This window comes from Bos indicus x Bos taurus, chromosome 12, assembly GCF_003369695.1.
Source record: "Bos indicus x Bos taurus breed Angus x Brahman F1 hybrid chromosome 12, Bos_hybrid_MaternalHap_v2.0, whole genome shotgun sequence".
Taxonomy (NCBI): Eukaryota; Metazoa; Chordata; class Mammalia; order Artiodactyla; family Bovidae; genus Bos; species Bos indicus x Bos taurus.
The window spans coordinates 20124784-20145102 of record NC_040087.1 but is presented as its reverse complement, the minus strand read 5'-3'; the positions used below and the strand labels follow the sequence as shown (position 1 = coordinate 20145102).

The window sequence follows — 20319 nt, the reverse complement described above, 5'->3', positions numbered from 1 at the left end:
TCTATGAAAACCCTGAATTTTGCATTAATTTGCCTTACACAAACTACAAACCTCCAGTGAGGGTGTGGAGCAACGGGAACTCTCATACAGTTGGGGGAATAAATCGGTACAATCACTTTGGAAAACTGTTGAGCAATGTCTACCAAAGCTAAATACACAATATCCAGGGCCAGCAATTCCATTCCTGGGTTTGCACCACAGAGAAGTGACCACATCCAGCTACTTAAAGCCTCATAAACGTGTTTGTAGAAGTCTAACTCGTAATACGGAGCAGGCAATGGCAACCCACTCCAGTGTTCTTGTCTGGAGAATCCCAGGGACGGAGGAGCCCGGTAGGCTGCAGTCCATGGGGTCGCAAAGAGTCGGACACGACTGAGCGACTTCACTTTCACTTCTCACTTTCATGCATTGGAGAGGGAAATGGCAACTCACTCCAGTGTTCTTGCCTGGAGAATCCCAGGGATGGAGGAGCCTGGTGGGCTGCCGTCTCTGGGGTCGCACAGAGTCAGACACGACTTAAGTGACTTAGCAGCAGCAGCAGCAACTCGTAATAGTTATAACCAGGAAAAAATAATTTGAATATCCATTCTCAGCAGTAATATGACTATGCATACAATAAAATAGACACAGCGAGGAAAACACGAATGAACCAACAAACCTGACCACAGCTACAGACTACGGGTGAGCCTCACAGATGTAACGCTGAGTAAAAGATGCAAGGGATTAAGAATCACATGCTTGACCAAACAGGCAGAACAAATATCTGGTGACAGAGGTCAGCATGGAGGTTACTGAGGTCATCTAGAACAGGCAAGAGGAGCTCACAGGGTAAGATCTAGGTCTTGATATGTGGAATGGTGACAGGGGTGTATACATATGAAAAGCTCACAGACTTGCACACTTAAACGTTTTACACTTTACTATATGTATATGGGCTTCCCAGGTGGCTCAGCAGTAAAGAATCTGCCTGCCAGTGCAGGAGAGGCAGGTATGATCTGGGTCTGGGTCAGGAAGATCCCTTAGAGGAGGAAATGGCAACCCACTCCAGTATTTTTGTCTGGGAAATCCCATGGACAGAGGAGCCTGGCCAGCTACAGTTCATGGGTTCACAAAGAGTCGGACCAGCCATGACCAAGTGATTAAACAACAATATATATGTTATATTTATTTATAAAGGGACAACAATATGTATGTTATACTTCTTTACAAAGAGAAGAAAAGTTAAACACACACAAAATACCCTTGACAGATTATCCTGTAATAATTTTCAATATCCATCATAAAAATCTTCCCTGATGGCTCAGAGGGTAAAGAATCGGCCTCCAGTGTAGGAGACATAAGAGATTCAGGTTTCATCCCTGGGTCAGGAAGATTCCCTGGAGAAGGAAATGATTACCCACTCTAGTATTCTTGCCTGGAAAACGCCATGGACAGAGGAGCCTAGCGGGCTATACTCCAAGGGATCACAGAGTCGGGCACGACTGAGCAACTAAGCACACATGAAAATCCAAATTACTGGGCAACTACACCTGACATCAGAGTCTCATTTACTGCAAAAATACTGCATTTGCTGAGCTACATCTCAAAATTAGATACAGAGAACAATGGGCTTTCCGATATTCAATTATGCCATCAAATCAATGTATCCTCCTATGAAAAGGCCAAAACTTTCTGGCTTGCACTCCCTGGTCCCAAACTCCATTTATTCTGCCACTTCATGCCATCATAGGTGCCAACTGATGTCCACCATCCCTAGCCCCTGCAGGCCTGGATGTGGTCACCATCCTGGAGAGGCTGACAAGGCTGGCTCCAATCCTTAGCTACCTGCCTGAATCCCCTGCCACCATGCAGCCTCACAAATCAAGGCATGTCCCAGTGCAGGATAAGTGTTAAGACAGTACCGCCTTCAGGTCAATGCGGACCTATTGGATTCTAGGTTCCCATCTAGTAAGGCTCAGACGCTAAGCCAACTGTCGACTAGGAGATACCAAATTACACCCCAAGAGCAGACACCTCCAGGCCTCGCGGCTGGCCCCCAGGTCCTGAACCCGCGCCGCCCTCCCCAAGCCTGCGCCGCTCCCTCCAGGCCACCCGACCCACAAAGAACCCGAACCGGGAAAATCAACTCGGTCTGCTTTTGCGCTTCCGGCTCAGGTTTAAAAAAAAAAAAAAGCTCAACCGAGGGCACTGTGACCAAGAGGAGGAACCATGTGTTCCGGGCGACACTCGGGTCCCCCACGCGCGGCCGCGGGGGCAGGGCCAGGGTCGGCGGCCCCTATACTCGGCGCTGACTCGGCCACAGTCAGGACTCGCCCGCGCGCGAGGGACCGCGGGCCAGAGGGGGCGCGCCCTGTCGCCGAGAACCCGCCTAGCGCGCTCTCGGGCGGGGCCGCCCAGGGCAGGAGCCCGGGCCGCGCGCGCCCGCGCGCGCGCCGCCGCCGCCCCAGGGCCGGCGTGGTTACCTGGGAGCAGGAACACGTGCTGCCAGACGCGAGCCCCGTCCCCGCCGTCCGCGCCGCGCGCCATGCCGCTCGTCCGCTCCCGGCCGCCGTGGGCCTCAGCCCTCGGAGCGCGGGCTTGGCGAAAGGCGGGTGGCAAATGGCGGGAGAAGAGTCGATTCCGGGAATGCGGCGGGGCCTGGGGCGCGGGGCCGGCCAGGCGTACGTGGTTTCGTTTCCGGAGTCCGCCAGCAGCCCCGATTTCAGTGTTTAAATTGAGCGCCGGGCCCAGGCTGCCGGCCCCCTGGCTCGTAGCCCGCCGGCGGGGAAGGGTCGCTGCCTCTCCCCCCTCCGCGGCTCGGCCAATGGTAGCTGCTCACCCGCGGCGCCTAGTGACGCGGCCCGGGGGCGGGGTCGCCTGGGCCCCGAGGCTCCGGGTCCGCGCTCCCAGTGGCCTTCCGCGCGTGCGGCGGAGCGCAGCCCTGGGGAGATCGCGGGAGGCCGGGTCCCTGGGCCGTGGGGCACCGGGAGGCTTGACGCTCGCCGCCCCAGTAGGCTGGCGGACGCGCGCACACCTTGCAGCGCGCAAAGCCTGGCGCAAATCCGTTCTGAGGACAAGAACCGTCACACCCGAATCCTCCTGCCGCTGTTCCCCGTCAACGTTTCTGGATAGCGCTTGCATCTGCGTTGGAATTAATGCCAGAATCTGGTGTGCTTTGTGATTCATGACAAAATGCATGCAAAGCAGACCTCAAATTGTGGTTAGTCCTCATTACTCCAAAGAGGGGCACAGTTTGAGGCCCAAAATGTACATTTGTTGTTTTGGAAGACGTTGGTTTGTAACGAGTTAAAGTCAAGATTTTTAAAAAGCGATGTTTACAAAGTCAGAGTCATGATATTTACGTATTTAAACTTCTCAAAAATTTTAATCGTACACGGTTTTAGAAAAGGTACCAAGTGTGTATCTCATACAAGAATAAGTTTGACACCCTGCTTCCCCAGATCCCCAATCCCCCTCCGCCGGGGTAATTACTGTTATCAGTCTCTTATCTGCTCTTCCAGAATGTTTCCATTCACAAACAAGTTCCTGTGTCTTACTCTTTGCACAAATGAAAGAGTAATATGCATAGCTCTTAAGGCGTTTAACGTTTTTTGTTTAATCTTGAAGACAGTTAAATGCTGCAGCACTAGATCATCTCGGCCTTCTGAAAAGATTCTCTGTTTCTATCCTACTTCCCACCAGGGCAGACAAATGCAACTGAAGGTGACTGCAAGAAACACCTGGCAGAGAGGAAGCCTTTCTGGTAGAGCAGGGGCACCCGGAGGCCAGCTCTGGGGCAGGCAGCAGAGCGGCACTGCTCTCGAGCTATCTTCATCTTTCTCTGATCCTTCCCAGCCGTTGGCTGTTTGAATATGTGTTTTTATGTGGTTGTTTTCACAGTCAGTTCAGTTTAGTTCAGTTGCTCAGTTGTGTCAGACTCTTTGCGACCCCATGAATCACAGCACACCAGGCCTCCCTGTCCATCACCAACTCTCGGAGTTCACTCAAAACTCATGTCCATCCAGTCGGTGATGCCATCCAGTCATCTCATCCTCTGTTGTCCCCTTCTCCTCCTGCCCCCAATCCCTCCCAGCATCAGAGTCTTTTCCAATGAGTCAACTCTTTGCATGAGGTGGCCAGAGTACTGGATTTTCAGCTTTAGCATCATTCCTTCCAAATAACACCCAGGGCTGATTTCTTTTAGAATGGACTGGTTGGATCTCCTTGCAGTCCAAGGGACTCTCAAGAGTCTTCTCCAACACCACACTTCAAAAGCATCAATTCTTTGGCGCTCAGCTTTCTTCACAGCCCAACTCTCACATCCATACATGACCACTGGAAAAACCATAGCCTTGACCAGATGGACCTTCGTTGGCAAAGTAATGTCTCTGCTTTTCAATATGCTATCTAGGTTGGTCATAACTTTTCTTCCAAGGAGTAAGCGTCTCTTAATTTCATGGCTGCAGTCACCATCTGCAGTGATTTTGGAGCCCCCAAAAATAAAGTCTTCCACTGTTTCCCCATCTATGTCTCATGAAGTGATGGGACCAGATGCCATGATCTTTGTTTTCTGAATGTTGAGCTTTAAGCCAACTTTTTCACTCTCCACTTTCACTTTCATCAAGAGGCTTTTTAGTTCCTCTTCACTTTCTGCCATAAGGGTGGTGTCATCTGCATAGCTGAGGTTATTGATATTTCTCCCAGCAATCTTGATTCCAGCTTGTGCTTCTTTCAGCCCAGCATTTCTCATGATGTACTCTGCATATAAGTTAAATAAGCAGGGTGACAATATATAGCCTTGACGTCCTTCTTTTCCTATTTGGAACCAGTCTGTTGTTCCATGTCCAGTTCTAACTGTTGCTTCCTGACCTGCTTATAGGTTTCTCAAGAGGCAGGTCAAGTGGTCTGGTATTCCCATCTCTTTCAGAATTTTCCACAGTTTATTGTGATACACACAGTCAAAGGCTTTGGCATAGTCAATAAAGCAGAAATAGATGTTTTTCTGGAACTCTCTTGCTTTTTCCATGATCCAGCGGATGTTGGCAATTTGATCTCTAGTTCCTTTGCCTTTTCTAAAACCAGCTTGAACATCTGGAAGTTCATGGTTCACATATTGCTGAAGCCTGGCTTGGAGATTTTTGAGCATTACTTTACTAGCGTGTGAGAGGAGTGCAATTGTGCAGTAGTTTGAACATTCCTTGGCATTGACTTTCTTTGGGATTGGAATGAAAACCTTTTCCAGTCCTGTGGCCACTGCTGAGTTTCTCAAATTTGCTGGCATATTGAGTGCAGCACTTTCACAGCATCATCTTTCAGGATTTGAAATAGCTCAACTGGAATTCCATCACCTCCACTAGTTTTGTTCGTAGTGATGCTTTCTAAGGCCCACTTGACTTCACATTCCAGGATGTCTGGCTCTAGGTGAGTGATCACACCATCATGATTATCTGGGTTGTGAAGATCTTTTTTGTACAGTTCTTCTGTGTATTCTTGCCACCTCTTCTTAATATCTTCTGCTTCTGTTAGGTCCATACCATTTCTGTCCTTTATCGAGCCCATCTTTGCATGAAATGTTCCCTTGGTATCTCTCATTTTCTTGAAGAGATCTCTAGTCTTTCCCATTCTGTTGTTTTCCTCTATTTCTTTGCATTGGTTGCTGAAGAAGGCTTTCTTATCTCTTCTTGCTATTCTTTGGAACTCTGCATTCAGATGCTTATATCTTTCCTTTGCTCCTTTGCTTTTCGCTTCTCTTCTGTTCACAGCTATTTATAAGGCCTCCCCAGACAGCCATTTTGCTTTTTTACATTTCTTTTCCATGGGGATGGTCTTGATCCGTGTCTCCTGTACAATGTCATGAACCTCCGTCCATAGTTCATCAGGCACTCTATCTATCAGATCTAGTCCCTTAAATCTATTTCTCACTTCCACTGTATAATCATAAGGGATTTGATTTAGGTCATACCTGAATGGTCTAGTGGTTTTCCCTACTTTCTTCAATTTGAGTCTGAATTTGGCAATAAGGACAGTACAAAACTATTTTTGTCTGCTTTTCTCCTTAACATTGCCATAAATACCTTTCCCATGGCATCCAGAACCATCATTGGAGACAGGCTATTTCACAGTGCTAATGTACCATGGTTACTGACCCATTCCTTAACCTGCAATATTTAGGTTATTTCAAATTGTTATTCTGAACAATGCTATAATGTATACTATATATGGACTATGCAGTGGGAGTGTGTGCTCAATCACTTTAGTCGTGTCCAACTCTTTGCAACCCCATAGACTATAGTCCACCAGGCTCCTCTATCCATGGGAGTCTCCAGGCAAGAATACCAGAGTGGGTTGCCATGCCCTCCTCCAGGAGATCTTCCTGACCCAGGGACCAAACCTGAGTCTCCTGCACTGCAAGCAGATTCTTTACCCACTGAGCCCAGCAATGAACTAGAGGTATACATGGTGAACTAATGTACACATGGCAACGTGGATGCTTTATATCAAGAGGGAAAAAAAGAAGTAGGAAAAGATTTAGGGCAGAAAAAAAATATCGGTAAATTAAAAATACATAAAACAACATATCTTTTAGAAGGATACATGCATATTTAAGGCCACATATCAAACACACAAGAAAGAAATGGGTGTCTTTAAACGGCAAAAGAATGGGATAAGGAATGAGAAGGCAAGAAATATCAAAAGAGGGGTTGGAGGGGCATGTGGATGACTGTCACTATGTCCTGTGAATCAGAGTATAATTCATTGTAGGTCCAAGTTTGAAAACTTTCTTTTTTTTAATGTGCTGAAACAAACATCTCTATGCAATTTCCTTTATCCATTAAAAAATTAGTTAAGTACCTTCTTGGAACCCTTGCTGTCTTGGACAGCAAGATCAAACCAGTCAATCCTAAAGGAAATAAACCCTGAATAATCATTGGATTATTCTGAGGTGGCTCAGATGGTAAAGTGTCTGCCCACATGTGGGAGACCCGGGTTCGATCTCTGGGTTGGGAAGATCCTCAAGGAAGAAGGGAGAAGGGAATGGCAACCCACTCCAGTACTCTTGCCTGGAAAATTCTATGGACAGAGGAGCCTGCTAGGCTAGAGTCCATTGGGCCACAAAGAGTTGGATATGACTGAGTGACTTCACATTCACATGCCAATCATTGGAAGGATTGATGCTGAAGCTGAAGCTCCGCTACTTTGGCCTCCTGATGCGAAGAGATGACTCATTAGAAAAGACCCTGATGCTGGGAAAGACTGAGGGCAGGAGAAGAAGAGGGCGTCAGAAGATGAGATGGTTGGATGCAAAGGGCATGAACTTGGGCAAACTCAGGAGATGGTGAGGGACACCAGGGAGGCCTGGTGTGCTGCAGCCCATGGGGTGGTGAAGAGTCTGACACAACTGGGTGACTGAACAACAACCTTCTTGGAAGTGGTGATGTTCCAGATGGGTTCCAGATGCCTACTGTCCTCAGGGTAAAGTCTAAGGTCCTAAGCTTGGAACACATGGCCCATGAGATCTGGTCCTCACATGCCCCTCCCGTCAGTTTCCACTGCTTCCCTCCCTCCCCACCTTGACCACGGTCTGGCAGGTCCTAAGAAACTGCTCTCTGTCAGCACTTGACACTGTGTCCCTCATGTTGGAACTGAGCTGCTCTCAACTATGGACTAAATCTTCCCTGGTGGCTCAGATGGTAAAGAGTCTGTCTGCAATGCAGGAGACCCAGGTTCAATCCCTGGGTTGGGAAGATCCCCTGGAGAAGGAAATGGCAACCCATTCCAATATTCTTGCCTGGAAAATCCCATGGACAGAGGAGCCTAGCAGGCTACAGTCTATGGGGTCACAAAGAGTCGGACATGACTGAGTGACTAACACACACACACACACACACACACACACAACTATGGACTAAGCTCTCAACTCTGCCTTTTCTCTCACTCTCCACTTAGCCTGGACCCTCACCCATCAGGCTCACTTCTCATTAGGACTCCTCTTCCTCTCTCCAAACACCCTCCCCATGAATGAGTGAGATGCCCCCTTACAAGGGAGTGAGCCTGACTTTCAGTCAGTTCCTTGAAGAAGGACAGCATCTAATAATTCAACGATTTATCCTCAAAAAAAAAAAAAAAAAGAGAGAGAGAGAGAGGGAGATGACTTTTACCGCATACTAACTGTGACAAGCACGGCAGTGAACATGTAACTGATTCTTTCAGTCCTCCCAGTGGTCTTAAGGGGAAGTAGCAGTGTGATCCCCACATTTTACAGAGAAAGAATGTAAACTTTAACAAGGTCAACTAATTACCCAGCAGTGGCAGAGCAGGAATTCCAACCCAGACATTGGACTCTTGGCCTCCCCTCTCTTCTTCCTTAGTGTCCCAATGCCTGGAACAAAGCTGTATGGGCACATAGCATATGCCCCACAAATATTTTCTGAGTAGACATGCATGTGGGTAGATAGGCAGTTATGGTAAAAGTCAGTGTGGCATTCCTAAGTATTATAAGCAAGAACAATGTGATTATATTTAGTATATCATAAAATATTCCATAAATTAATTTTTGTACTAGTTATACTGACACACAAAGAGACCAACAGGTCATTCTCCAAGGAGTAAGAAGGGAACAGCAACATTAATACCTCTGAGTAGGGAAACAAAAAAAAACTCTTCTAAATACCAGAAATAAGAAATGTTTGTTTTCTAGTGGAAGAAAAAAAAAGAACTGGGGAAAAAAAATTTTTTTTAAAGACAGTTCAGAGTCCAGTGACCTCTAGCAATGGTTAGTAATGATCAGAACACAGAGTCTGAACTGATAATGAAACAAAATTCTTTTCCTCTTATAAATTATTAAACACTTATGAGAATTCTTCTTTCAAAACAAAATGAGAGTGAAAATCCTAGTTTATCATCACTTTTATCCTGAGAAAGGATTGTTGCTGTGTTTTTGTCCTGTTGCCAAACATTCATCTAGGGATAACGAGGAAGGCAATGTGGTACCCAAGCAAAAGATGGGGAGGAGAAGGGCACCAGTTCTCAAAAGGGCCAACTGTTTAGATGGGAGACCAAAGAGTAGTACTGAGCTGTTCTTTCTGGGGATAATATTTCCTCTTATATTCACTCTCTTACTCAACCCAACAGGATCGTACTTGTTGCAAAAGGCTGCATATCTTATATGCAAATACCCACATATAAAACTGAGATCTGCCAGTTATAGAACAAGAATGACTAAAGCTATTGAGAGAGAAAGAACAGCAGCCTCAGACATTCAGAAGCTGGCCCCCCTGGGTCCTGTGACTCTCCCAGGACCATACCAGCCTCAGACAAGGCTGCCCTGAGACCACGATAAAATGAGAGAGTAAGGCCACTTCACGATTTGGGGGAAGCAAAGACAAAAACAGGTCACTGGGTGACCTGCAAAATCCTGAACACCTCCTCTCCTAGCCGAAATGAGTGACTGCTACTTCTTTGCAATTACTGCTTCATCCTCTCCCAGCTTCCCCTCCTTGTAGAGGAGACACCAATGGTAGAATTGCCCTGTCTTCTCATAGCACCAGAGCCAGAGTGGATCCCTGTGCCCTTAGACCCTCCCCAGGTCAGCCAGCCAGAGCCCAACGCTCCCAAGCTTCCTCCCAGCCCCCTCCTACCCAACACCCCTGACTTCCCATGGCCTGTGCTCTGCCTCCTTCGATTGAGTATTGGATCTGCTTGATCAACCGCAGGTTGCTCTTGGGCTAAACTTGAGCTTGACACCGTGTTTACACACTTCCTCTCTGTGTGTGCATACAGTCATAAACCTTACATATATTTATGTAAAATTAAGGTAGTATGAAAATTCAGGCAATTTAAGCTCCAAAATGTACTTTTGCAACCTATAGAGCTAGGCTTGCCACGCTTCAGTGAAGCAGTAGGTCAGTTGCACAGTCGTGTCTGACTCATTGTGACCCCATGGACTGTAGCCCCGCCAGGCTTTTCCATCTACAGGACTCTCCAGGCAAGAACACTGGAGTGGGTTGCCATTTCCTACTCCTCAAGTGAAGCAGACAGTCGAATAATTACATATTTTGCTTCCTGACAGCCTAAGCAATCACTTCAGAAAATTTCAGTAACTTGATGTTCTATTTATTCCCACTTTGCTTTTATATGTGCTTTTAATATTTTATATAGTGCAGAGTTTTTGAGATGTATCTTTTAAGTTATGAGTTATCTGACAAGGAGAAATGGAGAAATGCCAAAATGTTGGCTATTTTTCAGTTAAATATTAATTTTCAAAAGCAGGATACAAACTTGTATATAGGGCATGATTACAACTAAGAAGAATGATAAAAATAAAAGATTGGTGACTAACATCTAACCGCAGTTGTCCTTTAATCATTTTTTTCTACTTTGATATATTTTTAAAAATTGTTCAGTTAATATTTTTAGTTTGATAATAGCAATATTATTCATTTCTAGTTTTTTTTTTTAAACTCTGTGCTTCCTCCTAGCTACTAAAACAGTAACATTCTGGTTCTCATGTGGTTAGTTCTGATAACTTTTACTGATGATCTCAATTAAGAGGCTTAATGGAAATCAATCCTGAACATTCATTGGAAGGACTGATACTGAAGCTGAAGCTCCAATACTTTGGTCACAGGGTGTGAAGAGCTTACTCATTAGAAAAAACTCTGATGCTGGGAAAGATTGAAGGCAGCAGGAGGAGAAGGGGACGACAGAGAATGAGATGGTTGGATGGCATCACAGACTCAATGGACATGAGTTTAAGCTCCAGGAGATGGTGAAGAACAGGGAAGCCTGGCATGCTGCAGTCCATGGGGTCACAAAGAGTCAGACATGACTGAGCAACTGAACAACAAAAAGATACACATTCATTTATAACATCTAAGCAGTACATTTCTGCTGTTCTCTCCCTACAAATAAAATACTTTTCAAATAGTAATGTGATACTTTATTAATTCATTCTGTCAAACTAGCAAAAAATAGGAAATGCAATTGCTAAATATGGCTGATCTGTTGCAAAAGATTAACAATTTTCTTAGTAATGTGAATTCCACCTGATTTTTTTCAAAAGAAAAAATAAGTAATGGTTGACTATTTAAGGAAGAACTGCTGCATCTTCAACAGAATAATATTCAATTTCATTTTGACTTTAGTAGCTACATTGACCATGTAACATTGCTGAAAACTTAAGAGTCTTCTTCATTAGTTTATTAAGTATTCCTAATTCTTTAAGGAAATGGTAACCCACTCCAGTACTCTTGCCTGGGAAGTCCCTTGGACGGAGGAGCCTGGTAGGCTACAGTCCATGGGGTCACAAAAGAGTCAGAAACAACTTAGTGACTAAACAACAGTTCTTTAAGAGTGTCATAAAGCAATTGTCCTTTAAAAGTGCTTACAAGCATCAGTGTTCAGAAAGTTTTGATAAAAGGCAGGAAATGACCTAATAATGCAATAACAATCTCCTGGTTAGGAGCTTCCCTAGTGGTTCAGATGGTAAAGAATCTGCCTGCAATTCAGGAGACCGGGGTTCAATTCCTGGGTTGGGAAGACCCCCTTGGACAAGGGAATGGCTACCCACTCCAATATTCTTGCTTGGAGAATGCCATGGACAGAGGAGCCTGGCAAGCTACAGTCCATGGGGTCGCAAAAGTGCTGGACATGACTGAGCAACTAAGCACGCACGCAATCCCCTGGTTACTTTGATGCTTGGTCCTTCTCATTCTCTCTCTCTCTCCCTGCATGGGCAAATCTAAATTAATTCTATAATATTGCTGATACCTACTCTGTTTCAGACACTGTTCTGGTGCCTTGGGCTATATCAGTAAATAAATAAAAATGCCTGTCTTCCTGTATTTTACATCTAGTGGAGGGAGACAGACAAGCAACACACATAATAAATAGATTTTATAGTGCAATGCTGCTACTGCTAAGTCACTTCAGTCGTGTCCGACTCTGTACGACCCCATAGACGGCAGCCCACCAGGCTCCCCCATCCCTGGGATTCTCCAGGCAAGAACACTGGAGTGCATTGCCATTTCCTTCTCCAATGCATGAAAGTGAAAAGTGAAAGTGAAGTCGCTCAGTCTGTCTGACCTTAATAGAAGGGGGTTAGTCCTCTGTAGGCGGAGAAGGCAATGGCACCCCACTCCAGTACTCTTGCCTGGAAAATCCCATGGACGGAGGAGCCTGTTAGGCTGCAATCCATGGGGTCGCACAGAGTCAGACACGACTGAAGTGACTTAGCATAGCATAGTCCTCTGTAGGAAAGAAGTACCGAAGGGCAAGGGGCTCATGAGGACGAGGAGGGTTGCAGTTTTAAATAAAACAGTCAGTGTCAGCCTCATTAAGAAGGTGAACTTTGAGCAAAGACCTGAAGGAGAAAAGGAAGTTAGGTATGTATATATCTGAGGGAAGGGACAGGGAACAACCAGTGCAAAAGCTCCAGCCCACAGCTTTGACGGCATATTACAGGATAGCAAAGAAGGCTGTGTGGCTTGACCAAAATGAGCAAGGGGAAGAGAAGCAGGAGACAAGTATGGAGAAGTGAGGACCTTATATGCCAGAAAGAAAGAAAGAAAGAAAGTGAAGTCGCTCAGTCACATCCAACTCTTTGCGACCCCATGGACTGCAGCCTACCAGGGTCCTCCGTTCATGGGATTTTCCAGGCAAGAGTACTGGAGTGGGTTGCCATTTCCTCCTCCTGGGGATCTTCCCAACCCAGGGATCGAACCTGGAGCAGGCAGAGGCTTTACCGTCTGAGCCACCAGGGAAGCCCTTATATGCCATGGGAAGAGATAAAATGGGATTCTCCAGAGGGCTGACCAAGGAAAGCTAAAAGAGTGTAATAAAGGATAAGAAAAGGGAAAAGGGGAGAACAATCAAGAATAGTTGCAACTAAAAACACGACAGAAAAGCTCAGTGTTGCTCAAAATATTTCCACTGTCATCCACAATAAGAAATATATTTTACAGCATGAAGCCATCACACATACAAATAAAACTTACACGAACCAAAACTTACACACATCAATGTTCAGTGGACTCTAAATCTAGGCTATTAGGTTTCTTTTCCTTATTCCTGGTAACATCGACTAAGTTGATTTTACAACCTAGTAATGGGTTGCAATGTACAGTTAAAAGAGCATGGCTAATCGGTAATGTGATCGTTCTGGCTACACCCTAGCATGTGGATGACATAATCAACATCTTTGTCAACTCTGAGTGAGCTTTGGCTGAACACACATAAGGCCTAATGACTTGCAACAGGGAACCACCATTAGCTCATTAATCAAAAGTCAATGTATATATAGGATACTCTGCTTTCATAACAGTTGTAGTCATATAAAAATATTGTGTGAGCTGGGTCACTATTAGGAAATGTAAAACATGTGAAATTCGGGCACATCATTTCTGACAGGCAGCCAATATTTATGGTAGCTGACTAAAGAGACTTTACTTCAAATAAACAAACGTTTAATGTTTCCATAAAAGTGTAGACATGACCCTAATTAGTAAATTTGCTAATAGATTTCTGTTCATTATCTCCAGACCAATGTTTAGATATAGTTGTTTTAGAAAACAGTGCAAATTTTAGAACTAGATCTCAAAAACCTTTTTAAAGTTTTTCAAAATGTTTGAGAACAGCTTGGTTTTATGAATATATAAGCACTGGTACTTTTCTGAACCGTTAAATTGCCCTTTCAAAACTCGGAATTCATTTTCAACAAGGTTGTACTTAAATTTTTTTTTTCTTTGGCCACTGAAAAAAGTTCTTAGATTTGTCACTGGATAGGTTCAAGTTTTATCGTACACTGGATATGTCCCCTCCAATCGACTGACCACACAGCAAGAGTGGCCAATTTTTTCCACAGTGTTACCCAGTGGATTTTTCTGCAATGATGGGAACGCTCTATAGCTGTTTTTCTCTGTTAGGGTAGCCACTATCCACTTATGCTTTTGAACACTGATGCGGATGGTGTGAAAACCTGAACAAATCACTGCCTTGCCTAAACACCTTCAGCGGTTTCCAACAACGTTTCAAAATTTAAAATCCTCAGCTTGGCATTCAAAGCCAAGATGAACCAACCCCAGCCCAACACTATGTATGTGTGTGTGTGTGTGTGTGTGTGTGTGTTAGTAGCTCAGTCATGTATGACTCTGTGACCTCATGGATTGTAGCCCGCCAGGCTCCTCTGTCCGTGGAATTCTCTCGGCAAGAACACTGGAGAGAGTTGCCATGCCCTCCTCCAGGGGATCTTCCCAACCCAGAGACTGAACCCAGGTCTCCTGCACTGCAGGCAGATTCTTTAGCGTCTGAGCCACGAGGGAAGCCACTGCCCACTACCTACTAGGTCCCTACAACTCCAGTCTCTTGGTCTTCTTTCTGCCTCTGCAGCATGCCATGCTCCTTCCAGCCTCAAAAATCAGGCACATGTTTCCTCTGCCAGGAAATTGTTTCCACTCCCATCCGACACTCCTCTCATGTCCTCCTTTCCTGGACGAAGCCAGCTCATTTCTTAGATCTCCTTCTCTTCTTGGCTCATGTGTTCATTCACTCACTTCTCAAGTTTGTTGAGTTCCATCTGTGAGCCAGGTATTGTGCTAGATGTTGGCGAGGGTCAGCAAAGATGACAGGACAAGAGACAGGCTCTGTGTCCTTGTGGAGTTCTTAGTCTAGTTAGGATGAGAGACTGTCTAAAAACACCCACAGGAGAGTAAGTAGTGATAGTCAGGGGTCTGAGCTGGACCAGAGCATAGTCGCTGGTGGGGAGAGGATTCTTGGAGAACATGACAGTTTCACTGAGACCCTGAAGGAAGAAAGGAGCCACATGTGTGAAGAAGAGGAAGAGGGTGCTGGAGGGCCCTTGTCACAGTACGAATTAAACTTGTCCCTGTGTGACATATTTCCTTGAGGTGTGTAAGGTCCATAAGGGCAGGGACCCATCTATCTTGTCTTATTTCCTCACAGCACAGAGTCTGGTGCATAATCAATGCTCAGTAAATTCTCGTTAGTGGATGAATAAGCAAATTTTTTGAAGTCTAAAAATTAGAATAATTGCTGTAGAATAATTATGAAGGGAAAATTCATCAGTGAGTATTAATTATGATTTCTTTTGGCTAACAAAGATACTTTTATCTAAAGGTTTTAAACTTTTCAAGGACAACCTATTGAATCCAAATAATAATTTCTCAAGAATCAAAAATTTGTTGGTACTCTGTGAATTCTTAGAATGTCTTGGTGAAGTGACTACTCATTGATTTCATCTTCTGTGCCCAAATTCCCACTGGTTTTTAAATTATTTAATAAATTAAGCCTCACTGAGGCCATGCCTCTCATTCGTCCTCCAGATCCCTCTTGGCTATGCCAGTAAGAAGCGAGTCAGGGCACACTGCACTCTGGGTTCACACTTCAAGTCTCCACCTACACTATTCCAAACAGACAGCCTTTATAGATATTATGTAAAGACTGAAAAGGTACAGCTCATGTTGTAAAGAAGATAGCCTGATAAATACTTTTTTTTTTTTGGTCAGTTTTAGGGTGTGGACATGGTTTTCAGCAAAGAAAGCCCTGTCTCTATTTCTATCAATCCTTAGTGTTGTGATAAAGGAAACAGACTTCAGTTGAGGTCAGAGAGATTTGGATTAGACATAAGAAATAATTTCAGATCTCTGTAAGACTTTCAGGACTGCCTGGGGATTTTGAGAATAAGAGCTTTGCTGAAACAGCTTAGATCCTAGCCTACTTGGAACTAGAAGGGATTACCCATGTCACAGATGTCCTCTGAAATTTGAGATTCTGTCCACCAACTCTATAGACCTGATCTTTATGATCTACTCTTTACTGATCTTTACTGATCTACTCAGAATGTGCAACAAAGAAAGAAGGACACTGAGGAAGAGAACAAGAAAGCTTGGCCATCAGTCCTCATAAGAGCTTATAACATAAGAGATGCTAGTGGTACCTGAGCACGACCAAGGCAACCAAGGCTCTGGGGGCCAGTGATGCAGGGGAAGGTGCCTTTTCATCTGTATTCCAGGTTATTTCTTTCCATCATCAACAAGCATTTGTAGAGGATCATTCACATTCCACACTGTGTAAGGTGCTCTGCAGAATGAATACAGGAAAGAATACCATCACTGCTTATTCTTAAAATGTGTACAATCAAATTTGAAAAGGCCCACACATAAGAAATAATTAGAAAAACATGACACAGCAATGGATAAGGCTGAGCCACAGCAAAGCGTGTGGGCTCACCAGTAATGAAGAGGGGGTTATGAGGATTCTTGGGGTTAGTTGTAGAAGGGTGGAGGGCATTTCAGATGTTTTCTAAACGGGGGCTAAAACCGGATCGAGTATCAGAGTATGTTGCTGAATCTGTCTATAGTGCAGATATGTTGGAGAGCACGGGAGGTGGTGAAGTGGAATAATTGATTAGTGGTGTGTGGTCACAGAATGCTTTGAAAATCAGCCAGAGAATTCTAGACTTGAGGAGGGAGGGAAAGAAGGAAAGAAGCAGTGTGTATTCTTGAGTAGGTCAGAGATATATTGTAAACCACGTTTCCAGATTTGTTTGGTAGCAATTTTTTACAATCAAGTATTTCATATGGATTAGGTATAAAGTGGGATTCCCAGGTGGCTCAGTAGTAAAGAATTTGCCTGCAGTGCAGGAGACACAGGGGACACTGGTCGATCACTGGGTCAGGAATATCCCCTGGAGGAGGGCACGGTAACCCGCTCCAGCATTCTTGCCTGGAGAGTCCCATGGACAGAGCCTGGCGGGTACAGCCCACAGGGTCACAAAGAGTCAGACACAACAGAAGCGACTGAGCACGAGCACAAGGCATGAAATGAAAGGTCCACATGCAGAAAATTAAAAGTCTACTTCTTTTTTTCTGTTAAAATACAAAATTTTATAAACAAAATAAATAAATAAAAATTTTATATTTTAACGGACATGGAAGCAACCTAGATGCCCATCAGCAGATGAATGGATAAGAAAGCTGTGGTACATATACACAATGGAGTATTACTCAGCCATTAAAAAGAGTACATTTGAATCAGTTCTAATGAGGTGGATGAAACTGGAGCCTATTATACAGAGTGAAGTAAGCCAGAAAGGAAAACACCAATACAGTATACTAACGCATATATATGGAATTTAGAAAGATGGTAATGATAACCCTGTATGCGAGACAGCAAAAGAGACACAGATGTATAGAACAGTCTTTTGGACTCTGTGGGAGAGGGAGGGGGTGGATGATTTGGGAGAATGGCATTGAAACATGAATAATATCATATAAGAAACGGAAAAAAAAAGAAAGTTAATTACAAGAAGTAGCTAGAAATTTTAAAATTCTACTTTAACAAATTATATAAAAGTAAAACTCAAGGAAGGGAAAATTAGTTAAAAACAATCTGATCTAGAGAAGCTGTACACATGTAAAAATCAACACCCCATAAAATTATTACTGGAGAACCATAAAAAATAAAATAAAATATAAAATTTTTGTTGTTAAATGACCATTCAATTAATTTAAAACACACCTATGGAAAAAAGGGCAAGCGTAATTGGACGAACCTTATCATCAGTCAGATGGCATCTGTGGAGCTTTGACCTGGAGCTTAGAGCCCTTCTGAGTGGTTGGTTCTTCTTTAGATTTTCACTGCACCTGAGCCCTATTTCAAGAAAAATAGCAAAAATCATGTAAACAGCTAATTTGGCTGATATAAAAAATTCAGACTTCTTAAATATAGAATTTCAAGTTTTATTCCAAATCCCCAGCATAATGCATACGTTACACTCCCAGGCCATTGGGGAAGGGCACTGGGGTTGCCCTGGAAAGCTGCATGTCTGCCTCAGGCAGAGCCCTGAACTGAGGGCAGGGATGTGAGGTCAGTCCCAGCTCTGGTTTTCCTCAGCTGTTCTCCTGAGTCTGGCCCCTTCCTCAGTCCAGGTTTCTTCTAAAATTGAGGGATGTGGAGATAGATAAACTAAGAAAGTGGGTTTTAGCACAAATGAATAAAAAATACATTTATTTATGTAACAAGTGTTCTAGCTGGAGCCTGTGTGCTATGCTCACTCAGTCATGTCCGACTTTACAATCTTACGGACTGTAGCCCTCCAGGCTCCTCTGTCCAGGGGATTCTATAGGCAAGAATACTGGATTGGGTTGGAATGCCCTCCTCCAGGGGATCTTCCCGACCTAAGGATTAAACCCAAGTTTCCAGCATTGCAGGAGGATTCTTTACTGTCTGAGCCACCCCTTCCTCATTCCAGGTTTCATCTAAAATTGAGGGGTGTGAAGATAAACTAAGAAAGTGGGTTTTAGCAAGGAGATCAAATCAGTTCTAAAGGAAATCAGTCCTGAATATTCATTGGAAGGACTGGTGCTGAAGCTGAAAGTCCAATATTTTGTCCACCTGATGCAAAGAACTGAGTCATTAGAAAAGACCCTGATGCTGGGAAAGATTGAAGGCGTGAGGAAAATGGGACAACAGGATTAGATGGTTGGATGGCATCACCGACTCAATGGACATGAGTTTGAGTAAACTCTGGGAGTTGGTGATGGACAGGGAGGCCTGGCGTGCTGCAGTCCATGGGGTCGCAAAGAGTCAGACACTGAGCGACTGAACTGAACTGAATAAAAAATACATGCATTTATGTAACAAAGGTTCTAGTTTGAGCCTAGCCTGATATATTTTACGGCATACCTGAACATACTTGGCAGGCGGGTAGGAAGAGTCTAGTTGCATGAGGATAGAACTCTCTTGGGAGATAAACCCATTTTAGAAAACCAAGCACATGCTTGGTTCACAACCAGATCTCTAGCCCTGGAGAACAGAGAAGGCATGGAGCACACACTACCCTTCACAGCGTCTTGGCCCAGCCCTCATGAACTGGAGGTTGAATTCTAGGAAAAATTCAGAGACATTGGAATACAAATTTCTCAGAAGACCCCTTAAATCAGTTAAGTATTTTCAACTACAGGAAATTAAAATCCCTGACTCAGGTTGGCATAAACACTAAGAAAATTTCTTTGTATAACTAGATCCCAAAGGCAGGACTTCCTTGGTGGCTCAGACAGTAAAGAATCTGCCTGCAATGCAGAAGACCCAGGTTCCATCCCTGGGTCAAGAAGATCCCCTGGAGAAGGGAATGGCAACCCACCCTAGTATTCTTGCTCGGAGCATTCCATGGACAGAGGCAGGTTACAGTCCATGGGGTCACAAAAGAGTCAATACGACTGGGCGACTGACACTTTCACAAAGGTAAAGCATAATCACTTTCATCCTAGGACTGGTTCTCTTCGTGCTCACAGTTTGGCTGCTGGCAGTGGGAGCTATGCACTTCCTGGTTTAGACTGAAGCATGAAATATTAATAGGAGTCCTTCTTTCTTCCTTGCCTATATCACCTCAGATCACATGCCCATTCTTGACCCAGTGACAGTGGCTGGGGGACTGCCATTGACTTGAATGAATCTGGGTCTATCCTTGGTGATCTAGGTGGTCATTAAATCCCGAGATGTGCGAAAGGGAGAGTGTTTTGGTTCTTTAAGGTACTAATGAATATTCTGCAGGCAGTGGACATTTTGCGTGACTCTGATCCAGTGTCAGGGGAGATGGAGCACAGAGAACAACTCCTAAGTGGGTGAAAAAACTTACTGTTAGGGTCCCAGAACACAGGGGTGTTGACAAGTGTGGGTGTCTGTGATAGCTTTGTAAGACTTGAAAGGCCATATCTTCCTCAAATGTCCATATGTAGTTTTGGGAATTTTGGGTGGTTAACATTCTTTAATATGAATCGACTTTCTCATTCACTGCTATTTATTTGGGCAGAAATTACGTGTTTCCATGCAGCTGGAAGGAAGGTGCCTACATGAAGTTATCAACTATCCATGAAGACTGGAGACTATACCAAAATGTACAAATGATGGCTGGAATTTGAGATGAGTGAAAATTCAAGAAGTACATTTGGACAGGCCTCTGGGGAACTGGCTAAAGCAAAGAATGGAAGATATTTATAACAACGGTTCTTCCTTGATTCATAGTATAATTATACTTCACATCATGAATCCAGCTTATTTCTTGATAGGTGGATTTGAACTACAGAAATTCTAGCTCAGCTTTAACCTCTGCTGATGGCATCATTTTAATGTTAATGCCTATTGTTATATCTTCTTTTCTTTACCAGCAAGACCTCCTTGAGCTTATTAGAAGAGCTGTGTTCTCTACCTCTTTCAAAGCATCTACTTTGCATGTAAACAGGGAGCTTGGCTGTGGTGTAACTGAATTTCTAGGCACAGAAGTGTGGTTTCCTGATAAAGAAAACGAAACTCTGTCTTGAGTCC

At 44.3% G+C, this 20319-nt stretch overlaps 1 protein-coding gene across 5 annotated transcripts in view; it reads right to left on the bottom strand.

The window, feature by feature from the left end:
• RNASEH2B (ribonuclease H2 subunit B) overlaps window positions 1-2790 on the bottom strand; it is a 62843-nt gene extending 60053 nt beyond the window's left edge. For 2 of the 5 annotated variants that reach the window (XM_027557308.1, XM_027557304.1), the window contains exon 1: window positions 2463-2546. Coding sequence is in view for 2 of the 5 variants with exons in the window: in XM_027557302.1 (XP_027413103.1) it covers window positions 2463-2526 (64 nt within the window). In the remaining 3 variants the exon portion in view is untranslated. Of the gene's footprint in view, window positions 1-2462 lie in introns of all 5 variants that reach the window. The other 3 variants (XM_027557302.1, XM_027557303.1, XM_027557309.1) reach the window with 3 other exon arrangements.
• Between the last annotated feature and the right edge of the window lie 17529 nt (window positions 2791-20319).